Source organism: Mizuhopecten yessoensis, unplaced genomic scaffold (genome assembly GCF_002113885.1).
Source record: "Mizuhopecten yessoensis strain PY_sf001 unplaced genomic scaffold, ASM211388v2 scaffold5503, whole genome shotgun sequence".
Classification (NCBI taxonomy): domain Eukaryota; kingdom Metazoa; phylum Mollusca; class Bivalvia; order Pectinida; family Pectinidae; genus Mizuhopecten; species Mizuhopecten yessoensis.
In genome coordinates, this window is record NW_018406081.1 from 493823 (window position 1) to 506567 (window position 12745).

Below are 12745 nucleotides of genomic sequence, written 5' to 3' on the forward strand. Positions count from 1 at the left end.
ATGAAATGTTATTGGACTACATCATCGTTGACCTTTGACCTGTTTTTTAGTGTGATGTTCAGGACTACTCCTATGGATAGTACCGGTGTGCCCCACATCCTTGAACACACTACCTTATGTGGATCACAAAAGTACCCTGTGAGGGACCCTTTCTTTAAAATGCTCAACAGGACACTAGCCACTTTTATGAATGCCATGACAGGTAATATTAAGGGTTTAACTCATTCACCCCATGAAATTTCATAGTGAACTATCCCAACCTTTGAATTGGAAGAGTTCAATTGTGTCTTCAGGGGTGAGTGAGTAAAGCTATCCTACTATTATTATATCTCCAATCTAGAAGAGTTCCTTTCTCTAAGAAACCTGTATGACATCTTTTTTATGATGAGTTATTAAAATTACGAAATTTTAGACAAATTACTAGTGGAATCATTAAAAGGTTCACAATAATTAATATATTAGTGACACAGTAAATGTTGCTTTATTTTCGGGGTTATATGGTTTTCTCATTTTCACATTTAACAATTCTTTCATGAAAAGTACAACCTACGAAATCAATAACACATTGATCCGTTCGTACCTCAGCACTTTCTGCAATGGCCACTAGACCTGGGCCCGTATTCATGAAACCGTTCTTATGCTCAAACTCAGATTTTGTGCTCAAGCCCAATTTCTTATTCAGGTGATAAATTGATAAACAATTACATTTTGTCAATGATCTGGAGGAAGTTCGGAGAGGCTTTTGTCCAAATACCATTTTCAATGTTTTTTCTTGGCTTTTTGATTGTGTGACATGATGATTTTAAGCCAGTCCCCCCCAACCCCCCCCCCCAAAAAAAAATAATAATTGAACACAGAATCCATGCTTGAACACGAGAATGGTTTCATAAATATGGACACTGAAATCTGCAGACAATAGATCTTGTGACATTGACTATTTTAGCAAATCACACAGTATACGTAGCCACTGTCCTCCTATGAAGAAATAAGTTGAATTTAAAAAGAAAGCTAAGCACTGGATGTTTTGTTTTCTGTTACAGCTAGTGACTGGACGCTCTACCCTTTCTCCACACAAAATCAGAAGGACTATGAAAACCTCATGTCTGTATACCTGGATGCTGTTTTCTTTCCTCAACTCCGGGAGTTGGACTTTAGGTAATTCTGTTTTAAACCCTTGGAACTTGATTTCTGGTCATTCTGTTGAAAACTCTTTAAAACTTTTAAGATTTGAGGTAATTCTATTTTAAACACTTGGAATTGATCTTAGGACATTCTTTTATAAAGTCAGGGAAACTAATTGAAGTTCGTGAAGTTCTGTCCACATCTGGTAATAACCACCAGTTGGGGCTATGTGTATGCACTCCGTCTGACAGCCAGCTTGTCATTTGATTACCAGGTAAGTGTGTGTCATTTTGTCGGGGATATATTTCATATACTCTGTTAAATTTAAGGATCCCCAAACTACTGCCAAAATGGCACTTTGGGGTATATTTTATTGATTTTCAGTTGGAAATACTTCAAACTTGGTTAGAATTCTTATCAGATGATTTCAATTTAACTCTTTCCCGTTTAAAGGGACTGGTATTTAAGAGCTATATACATGTATAAATGGATGGTCACTCCCCAACATTATTTTGTAAAAACCAATCCATATTCAAAAAGACAAATTTGGTTAAGTGTACTTAAGTTGTTTGTGGCACATCGCAATAACAATTAGCAATTGTATTTTAACTTAGATAACTGTTAAGGCCCATTGGGCCTCTTGTATTAGGTTCTTGTTGATAGGTTTCACCCTATCCAGGTTTTCTTGTTTTCTGACCAGTTTTGCTTATAGGCGAAGTTAAAGTAGGGTGAAACTTGTCAACAAGAACCGAATAAGTGTGGAGAACCTACCTTGCTGCTGTTGTGATAGATTCCTAATCTAGTCTGCCATATGAATAATTGATATTTTACAAATAATAGGAATACCATATTTGACCCAAATAAGCCCCCACCCCTAATGAGGAAAGATTGACCAAAAGTAGAGAGGAGCCCAACTGCAGGCATCAACCCTGTTCCCAGTACACACGCCAGAGTGGGGAGGAGGCTGTTTTGTGTGTGTGTGTGTGTGGGGGGGGGGGTTAATATGCGGTCAAATACAGTATTGCTGTTTCTGATATTTTCAGTCAAGAAGGATGGCGCTTGGAACATGAAGATCCCAATAACTCGGAATCGCCAATCATCTTTAAGGGCGTGGTCTACAACGAAATGAAGGGAGTGTTTGTAAGTGATTTTATCCTAAAACAGGCCCACTCTGTAGAAAATGGGTAAACACTGTATTGTTAAATGGTCATTGTGCACAAACAGAAATAATTTAGATATATTTCTTTTTAAAAAGAAAATCTCGTTTTTTTTACCAAAAGAAATTTTAAATGGAATAATGTACATTTAAAGGTGATTTATGTTGCAGTCAGATTCCTTGAACATATTCATGCAAGCTGTCCAGAATAAACTAATGCCAAACCATACGTATGGAGTGATATCGGGGGGCGATCCCCCGGCCATCACAGATCTCACCTGGCAACAGCTCAAGGACTTCCATCATTCTCACTACCACCCAACAAACTCAAAGTAAGTCACTATGGATAATCTCAAAGTAGGTCACTCCCAATAAACACCTAGTAGTCACTCCCAATAAACTCAAAGTAGGTCACTCGCAATAAACTCCAAGTAGTCACTCCCAATAAACTCAAAGTAGGTCACTCCCAATAAACTCAAAGTAGGTCACTCCCAATAATCTCAAAGTAGGTCACTTGCAATAATCTCAAAGTAGGTCAATCCCAATAAACCCAAAGTAGCTCACTCCCAATAATCTCAAAGTAGGTCACTCGCAATAATCTCAAAGTAGGTCACTACGGACAAACTCAACGTAGGTCACTTCCAACAAACTTTAAGTAGGTCACTCTTAGTAAACTCAAAGTAGTTACCTCCGTAAATTCTAAAGTAGGCCTCACCATACAAGCTCAAAGAAGCTCAAACATACTAGGAAACCCCCAAATCTTCAAAATAGGCCACTCCTGACAAACTTAAGATAGATCGTTACTATCTGACACTAAAAATTGTATCTAATTACCTGCTTGTAAGTTCCCGACCTTTGGCGACCTTTCTAGGAAGACAAACTTGCAGTATACACTACGTTTTACCAGGTCTATATTACAAAAATGTAAACATTGTCTGTCTTAGGTTCACAACCTATGGTGACCTTCCGTTAGAGCGCCACCTGGAGCTGATTAACGGCAATTACCTGGAGAAGTTTGACAGAATCAATATTGACACACGAGTGCCACTGCAGCAACGATGGAGTGAGCCTGTAAGTTTTTGGGAAGATCCACATGTGGTGCATGATATCAGCAATTATCCTGGAAGCTAAGAGAAATGGGCCATCTTCAGCAATTCTTAGTCAATTTAAAATAAAATAAAAAATAGGGGCTATTAATTGTAAAATTTAAAAAAAGTCAGAAGGGGCCAATTTCAGTTTTGTAGGGCTAAGGACTACATGGTCGCCTTCAGGATTATTCCTGGGATATGCCCTAAGTGGTTTTAAAATTTTACAAAGTTCATACCTGCTAACCCCTGAAATTCTGTGGGGGGTCATAACGCGCGACAAAAAAAATCACGCCAGAATTAATCATTCATTAAATTTTCATATGTTGTGTCTTCATGTAGGATTTAGGACCTTTTTTAATAATAAATATATATATAATAAATAAATAAAACAAATCTTTTCACACATTTTGTTTTATTACATTCTCTCTTTTCAAAATACTTTGATACAGGTAGTTTGAATTAATTGTAGAAAACTTTGCATCTTTCATCATTGATGCATACTGGGAGCATGAACTCCTCTAGAAGCTCCTCTATCTATTTCTCCCTCTCATGTTTATGTACTACATTGGAAATCTGACTGCATGAAGGTTGGAAATTGGAAAAAATAAATAAAAAATAAAAAATGCATTTAATGTTAAATACAGGTATTTATAATATTAGTATAATATCTTGGTACACTCAAATTTGTGAGACTGCAACAAATCTTAAAGCAATCTTGCGATCGATATCGGGAAGCATTATCATGCAGATTTTGGTAAATTAAAATAATCATGATCTGCCGTTGAGAAAGTAATTAATGTGCTCAGAATTTAAGCTACTAAATAACGACTTTGTGTTTATAACCTTGTCGTCACATTTTGTGAAAATCCTTCATCGTATGTCTGTTGATGTAATAAAGAGCTCCCAAACCTACCGAAAGATTGTAAGTATACAGTATAGTACAGTTTACAATAAGAATGATCAATCGGACTCAATTTTTTTTTTATGAAGCCACTCAAAATCATTTTCCCATGAAGTATTGTAATAGCAGACATACTTATCATTTTTTCTAACGTTTGACGCAGTCCGCATTAAGGTTGTGCATGTGAAATGAAAGTACTACGATCGGGATTCTATGCACTGTTGTAATACTGTAGTAAACAGTACTCACCTTTCAAATTTGCTTGGCTTCCACGAAAGAGAGACCGCCATTGTGAAAACATTTCGAATTGTGTACAGACTTTACCTATACCTGAATGCTAAACCTCTGAGGAACACGGATGGAGCACTTCCGGAAATAGGGAGATACTAATACGAGTGCGGAGGCGGGTGATTCCGGGTCATGTGGACGGAATGCGGGAGATTTGTTTGACCCGCGCGTGTCATGAGTTGGTCGCGGGTGATAGGTTAATTTTGCGGGTGTGACCCACAAGATGCAGGTCATTTAGCAGGTATGAAAGTTAAGTCAATTTTTTCGGCTAAACTCTTGAAAAATGGGATTGGGGCTGGAGGCTTGCGCACTTATTCCAGCATCTGCATTGCTTTGGTTAAAGTTCTGGTATATAACTTTCAAGCCCTTACACGGATGCTGATATATGTCATGGAAGTTTCATAACTTCAATAAACTGTTTCATCGAACTTTTAAGTGTTTAAACAGCCGTTTGTTATGGGACATATGTTCTATGATTACCATAACGCTGTTAGGCAACGTCAGTTAGAAACCATTCAGTTGATTACTTAAATTTTCATAGCAACATTTTGAATCAGTGGTTTGTAGCTCACCTGGCCATCGTCTGGCGTCTGGCGTCCGGCGTCAATATTTTACTTTAAACAACTTTTTCTTAATAACCAAAAGGCCTAGGGTGGTGATATTTGGCCAGAAGCAAACTAGGATGAAGGGCTACCAAGTTTGTTCACATAAATGACCTTCACCTATTTTCAAGGTCACAGGGGTCAAATATGTTAAAAACTTTAAACAACTTCTTCTGAATAACCAAAATGCCCAGGGAGATGATTTTTAGCTCACCTGGTCCGAAGGACCAAGGTGAGCTTATGCCATACAAAAAAGTGCAGCGTCCGTTGTCCGTCGTGCGTCAACTTTACACTACTAGTCATGAACTACTGATCGGATTTTAACAAAATTTGGTTTGGAGCATCCTTGGGTAAAGAAGAACCAATTTTGTATAAATGATGGGTCTGGCCCCCCAGGGGCCTGAGGGGTGGGGCCCAATAGCGGAAATATAGCAAATTATTCTTTAAAATCCTTCTCCTTCTGTAGGAATGAAAGGATTTGGGCCATATTTAGTCTGAAGGATCCTTGGGTGAATGGGATCCAATTTTGTATAAATCAAGGTTCTGGCCCCCCCAGGCGGGCCCAATAGGGGACACAAAGCAATTTTTAGCTCACCTGGTCCGAAGGACCAAGGTGAGCTTATGCCATACAAAAAAGTGCAGCGTCCGTTGTCCGTCGTGCGTCAACTTTACACTACTAGTCATGAACTACTGATCGGATTTTAATAAAATTTGGTTTGGAGCATCCTTGGGTAAAGGGGCACCAATTTTGTATAAACCGTGAATCTGGCCCCCCAGGTGCCTGAGGGGTGGGGCCCAATAGGGGAAAAAAAGCAATTTTTAGCTCACCTGGTCCGAAGGACCAAGGTGAGCTTATGCCATACAAAAAAGTGCAGCGTCCGTTGTCGGTCGTGGGTCAATTTTACACTCCTAGCCATGAACTACTGATCGGATTTTAACAAAATTTGGTCTGGAGCATCCTTGGGTAAAGAAGAACCAATTTTGTATAAACCGTGAATCTGGCCCCCCAGGTGCCTGAGGGGCGGGGCCAAATAGGGGAAATATAACAAATTATTCTTTAAAATCCTTCTCCTTCTGTAGGAATGAAAGCATTTGGTCCATATTTAGTCTGAAGGATCCTTGGGTGAATGGGATCCAATTTTGTATAAATCAAGGGTCTGGCCCCCCCAGGCGGGCCCAATAGGGGAAACAAAGCAATTTTTAGCTCACCTGGCCCGAAGGGCCAAGTGAGCTTATCCCATGGTGCAGCGTCCGGCGTCCGGTGTCCGACGTCCGCCATTTTTTTACTTTAAATGCTACCTGTCCTGAATGGCTCAGAGGATTTTGACCAAATTTGGTCAGGAGCATCATTGGCCAAAGGGTTCTCAGTTTTGTATAAACGGAGGGTATAACCCCCCTGGGGGCAGAGGGGCGGGGCCAAATAGGGGGAAAATAGGTAAATCTTTAAAAATCTTCTTCTTCTCAACCAATAGAAGGATTTTGACCAAATTTGTCCTAGAGCATCTTTGGACAAAGGAGACTCAAGTTTGTATAAACGGAGGGTGTGGCCTCTTTGGGGGCAGAGGGGCGGGGCCAAATAGGGGAAGTAGAGGATTTTTTCTCTCCTACTATACAAGTGAAGGGATTTAAACCAAATGCAGTCTGAAGCTTGGTCAGGAGCATCATTGGCCAAAGGGTTCTCAGTTTTGTATAAACGGACGGTATAGCCCCCCCTCGGGGCAGAGGGGCGGGGCTAAATAAGGGGAAAAAAGGTAAATCTTTAAAAATGTTCTTCTTCTCAACCAATTGAAGGATTTTGACCAAATTTGTCCTAGAGCATCTTTGGACAAAGAAGACTCAAGTTTGTATAAACGGAGGGTGTGGCCCCTCTGGGGGCGGAGGGGCGGGGCCCAATAGGGGAAATAGAGGATTTTTTTTCTCCTGCTATACAAGTGAAGGGATTTTAACCAAATGCAGTCTGAAGCATGATTAGGGACAAAAGAATCAATTTTGTATAAACTGAGGTGTGTGGGCCTCCTTCTAAGGGCAGATGGGTGGGGCCCATTAGGGGAAATAGAGGAAAACATCAAATATCCTTCTCCTTTTGTACCGATGAAGGGATTTTGACCAAATTTGGTCTGGAGCATCATTGGCCAAAGGGTTCTCAGTTTTGTATGAACGGAGGGTATGGTCCCCCTGGGGGCAGAGGGACGGGGCCAAATAGGGGAAAATAGGTAAATCTTTAAAAATCTTCTCCTCAACCAATTGAAGGATTTTGACCAAATTTGTCCTAGAGCATCTTTGGACAAAGGAGACTCAAGTTTGTATAAACGGAGGGTGTGGGCCTTCTGGCGGCATAGGAGCGGGGCCCAATAGGGGAAATAGAGGATTTTTTTTCTCCTACTATACAAGTGAAGGGATTTAAACCAAATGCAGTCTGAAGCATGCTTAGGGAGAAAAGAATCAATTTTGTTTAAACTGAGGTGTGTGGATTCCCCTTCTTTGGGGCAGATTAGTGGGGCCCATTAGGGGAAATAGAGGAAAACATTAAAGATCCTTCTCCTTCTGTACCGTTGAAGGGATTTTAACCTAACCAAACTTGTTTTAGAGAATCTTTGGGCAAAGGGAATTGAATATTTATAAATGGAAGATGCAACTTTGTTACTTGTACTCCTTTGATAAACCTGAATGGTACTCAGCAGGTTTTAAATTGAAAAATAAAATACCAGGTGAGCTATTAAGGCCCCTGGGCCTCTTGTTTCTTTAAAATCCTTCTTCTGTAGGAATGAAAGGATTTGGTCCATATTTGGTCAGAAGCATCCTTGGGGGAAGGGGAACAAAGTTTGTATAAATGGTGGGTCTGGGCCCCCTGGGGGCTCTTCTGTAGGAATGAAAGGATTTGTTCCATATTTGGTCTGAAGCATTCTTGGGTGAAGGGGAACCAATTTTGTATACCCCGTGGATCTGGCCCCCCAGGTGCCTGAGCGGCGGGCCCAATAGGGACAAAACATAGCAAATTATTCTTTAAAATCCTTCTTCTGTAGGAATGAAAGGATTTGGTCCATATTTGGTGTGGAGCATCCTTGGGTAAAGGGGCACCAATTTTGTATAAACCATGGGTCTGGCTCCCCAGGGGCCTGATGGGCGGGGTCCAATAGGGGAAACATAGCAAATTATTCTTCAAAATCCTTCTTCTTTGGTAGGATTGACATGATTTCGTCCATATTTGGTCTGAAGCATTCTTGGGGAAGGGGAACCAATTTTGTATTAACGGTGTGACTGACCCCCCTGTAGGCAGAGAGGCGGGGACCAATAGGGAAAATAGAGGTCAAACCTTTAAAATCCTTCTTCTACCATAGGGATTAAGGGATTTTATCCTAATTTAGTCTGGAGCATCTTTGGGTCAAGGGGTCTCAATTTTGTATTAGCAGTAGGTGTGGTTTCTTAGAAGGGGGGGGGGGGGGCAGAAGGGCGGGGTCCAATAGGAGAAATAGAGGTAAAACCTTTAAAATCCTTCTCCGACCATCGGGGCCTCTTGTTGGCTAGTAGCATGCTGGGATGAAGGGCTACAAAGTTTGTTCAAATGAATGACAGGGGTCAATTGTCATAAAAAATCTTTATACAGCTTCTTCTGAATAACAAAGAGGCCTAGGCTAATGATATTTGGCAAGAAACATGCTAGAATGAAGGGCTACCAAGTTTGTTCAAATGAATGACCTTTCCCTATATTCAAGGTCACAGGGGGCAAATATGTTTAAAACCTTTAAACAACAACTTTTGAATAACTAAGAGGCATAGGGTTACGCTATTTGGCCAGTAGCATGCTGTGATTAAGGGCTACCAAGTTTGTTCGAATGACTGACCTTGACTTATATTCAAGGTCACAGGGGTCAAATATGTTTAAAACCTTTAAACAACAACTTTTGAATAACTAAGAGGCATAGGGTTACGCTATTTGGCCAGTAGCATGCTGTGATTAAGGGCTACCAAGTTTGTTCAAATGAATGACAGGGGTCAATTGTCATAGAAAATCTTTATACAGCTTCTTCTGAATAACAAAGAGGCCTAGGCTAGTGATATTTGGCAAGAAACATGCTAGAATGAAGGGCCACCAAGTTTGTTCAAATGAATGACCTTTCCCTATATTCAAGGTCACAGGGGGCAAATATGTTTAAAACCTTTAAACGACTTCTTCTAAATTAGCCAAAGACCAAGGGTGATGATATTTGGTCATTAACAGGCTGGGATTAGGGGCTACCAATTTTGTCAAAATGAATGACCTTCGCCCGTATTCAAGGTCGCAGTGGTCAATATATGTTTAAATCTTTAAATGACTTGTTCTGTATAACCAATAGGTCTAGGGTTATGATATTTTGCTAAAAGCATGCTGGGTTGGAAGACTTTAAACTCTGTTCAACCTAATGTCCTTGTTCGACATTCAAGGTCACAGGCGTCATATGTTTAAATCTTTTAATAGGTTCCTATGAATCAAACACTGATATTCTGCCTGTAGCTGTATTTTAGTCCACTTTTAAGATTACAAGTGTGAGATTAATACCAGGTGAGCGATTCAGGCCCATTGGGCCTCTTGTTAAGCTGAACAACAGAAATTATACAGAGGAAAGGACTTGGCGTTATGGGTCACTTTTGGCCTCATAAAAAAATATAAATTTCAACTTTAATTGGCTATCTTTCTTGGTGCAGAATTTTTCCAATGCACATGCGTAGATGCCCTATCATGGCCACAAAATTGCGTTGCTATGCAGAAATAGTCAAAATATGAACAGTTAGCATGCAGAAATGAAACCCTCCACACGTGACTAACAAAAATTCCTTTCTATGAATAAACTCTGGGTACGACAATGTTTGAGCGAAGGCACTCAAAAATTGAAAGTTGAAGAGTGTTCAGTAAATTTCCTTCAAAATGGTCAATTTCAACTAAAACAGACAATAGTCACAATATGTCTCTATTTGTAATGCCATATCTCCTAAATCAGTTGTCAAAAGAATTTGAAATTTCATATTTGCGTACTTCATTTATTTCTGATTACGAATAGAACAACTAATTCTAAATCCCCAATGAGGCAGTAAATGCCCCTTAATGCCCCTAGTACTTCAGAAAAGGAATAATTTTACAGTAGCTTTCTCTGTATTCAGTTAACTTTCATGTTCACAGAGGGCAGCACGTATCACATGTCCCCACGACCCAACAGCAAGCGAGAAGCAGACGATAGTCTCGGCCAGTTTCCTGCTGTCAGAGTAAGTTGAAGCAAGTTTTTATCTAACAGAGTATAAACATTTAGTGTAAGAGTGTTTGTAGCCAGTGATCCTTAAATATCAGATTTTCAGTCATCAGTGCGAGATTGTTGGCCATCATTGTTAAAATGAGTTATTCCTTTGAAACTTGTTTTTCTTGCTTTTTCCGGCGACGGCGTTAACATTAAGGTTTTGCGTTTAAGTTAAATTCTCTGAAAGTGTGAGTGCTAGACCAACCAAACATGGACCATAGATGCATCTTACGTAGTACATCGCAACCCATGCATCAAATGCTGTGGCCTACCTTTCATTTGTCCATTGACTTTGTCAGCATCTCCATCAACATTGAGTTTTTGCATTTAAGTTAGTTTCTCTAATTTGTGCATTGATGGTCAAAGCAGGGCATAGGCGAGACATATCTATATGAAAGGCTTGTTAATACCATGTCATAGAACCCTCATTACCAGTATTATGTTACTCTGGAACTGGTGGAATAGCGGGGTTCCTTGTTTTAATTATCTCTTTTGCCATATCCTATAAAACTATGTATTGTTAAAGAAACTGTTTGAAACATTTCCTCCCAATACAATTCTGTATGCATAAAAAATGATTTATTTATTTTATGTTTTGTTTATTTTCAGAATTTCTGATGTATTTGAATCTTTCACCATGAATGTCATTAGCACCCTTTTGACCGATGGAGAAACATCCCCTTTTTATCAAGCTCTACTCGAGGCAAATATTGGCTCTGATTACGCCCCTCTGACTGGGTAAGAATGGGATGTTGATCGTTTTTGCTGATTTTGGTTTAGGAGTAGTTCAGTAAAACCCTGTAGGGTCCAGATCAATAGTTCGAGGAATACATGTTTTTTTTACGAGTCAGAGGTTCGACCAACATCGTCATTTTTTTTTATCATGTGCCATGATGGGGGACAACAGACAGTACGAGCACTGCAACTATCGCGGATAGTAGATGATTGAAGAAAAAATAAGTTTAATCAAGATGACAACATTTAATAAGATTTAAAATAGCTAAACAATGATAACCTATATATAGCCATATTTGTGCAATTTGGTAGTACATTGTTATATATGAAGATCAAGACATTTTGGTACTTGGTCGTTTTTAGTTTGAGATGTTTTGGTACTTTAATATGTTCTGTACTTCCCAAAGGTCATTTTTGGCAGCTGGACTTTTTATTTTGCAATTCTATTACTTTTTGTATCTTATTTGTTGCTGATTAAAATAAAATTTTCAAAGGATCTTCAGCGTTTTTCATCTTAATGAAAACTTACTGAAACATCCTATCTTAGGTACCGAGAAAGGGAAAACAGGTACTGAAACCTCTAGGATTCATCTGTACATCTGATCAGTTACGAATATATATCATTCCTACCTGAATCAGACGTAATAAAATAGTATAAATCTGTTTCAGATACCAGGAACAGATGAAGGAAGCAGTCTTTTCTGTCGGACTACGCGGTATCCATTCGGACGATGTAGACAAGGTCAAGGACATTATCACTGCGACCTTTGACAAGGTCATCAGGTAAGTCATCATGACAGTCGTTATATAAAAAGAAAACATATTAAATGATGTTAAAGAGTATAACACACGATTTAGTGCAAGCCAATCAACAGGAAATTAGAAGTGGAATATTTTTATTCAGAATGAGATTCATCAATCTGGTATGATTGATATATATATATGTGCTATGAATGCAAACAGTACCTGAGAATTTATTTTGTGGGCTCTCGAAAAAATTTACCCATTCTGTCCTTTAGTAGATGTTGAATTCCCATTAGGAATATTAACATCCACAAGGGGTAGAATGGGTAAATAGAGTACTATCCCTCTGACTGCCTGCAACATTAGAGTGTTATTGAACGAAATGTCTCCATATCATCCTGATAGCTGACTTGACTGACTTTGGGAGCTAGTCTATAGCGCACTTGCCTATCACAAAGATAGCGGGGGTTTGACTCCCCAATTGGACATAAAGATATATGGGGTCACCTGCCTGCCCAACCACATGTTTTTTTTTGGGTACTCCAGTTTTCTCCCACAATAAGATGTAGCGCGCTAACATGCGGGCCAACAAGAGTGATTAATATAAGCTGAAATAACTTTTATCGTAATCATTATAAAATAAATAAAGTTTATACTATATATTTACTGACTTCGTAAATTGTGGCTTAGTCAGTTATTTTCAGCTGTATAGACTCGAGACAAGGGTCAATTTATTTCTGCTTGACAAAGGAAACAGTGTTTTTGAAAGCTCACAAAATTAGTTTCCAGTTTCTGTTTGTGTTCAAATCAAAATTTAATAGGGTATCAAATATCTATAAACT

General features: G+C 39.2%; 1 protein-coding gene across 2 annotated transcripts in view; it reads left to right on the plus strand.

The window, feature by feature from the left end:
- LOC110450758 (presequence protease, mitochondrial-like) overlaps positions 1-12745 on the plus strand; it is a 62514-nt gene that overhangs the window by 11584 nt on the left and 38185 nt on the right. For both annotated transcript variants that reach the window (XM_021498453.1, XM_021498454.1), the window contains exons 4-11: positions 51-202; positions 1041-1155; positions 2166-2262; positions 2450-2610; positions 3223-3349; positions 10313-10395; positions 11034-11162; positions 11829-11942. In XM_021498453.1, the coding sequence (XP_021354128.1) occupies positions 51-202; positions 1041-1155; positions 2166-2262; positions 2450-2610; positions 3223-3349; positions 10313-10395; positions 11034-11162; positions 11829-11942 (978 nt within the window). The remainder of the gene's footprint in view (positions 1-50; positions 203-1040; positions 1156-2165; positions 2263-2449; positions 2611-3222; positions 3350-10312; positions 10396-11033; positions 11163-11828; positions 11943-12745) is intronic.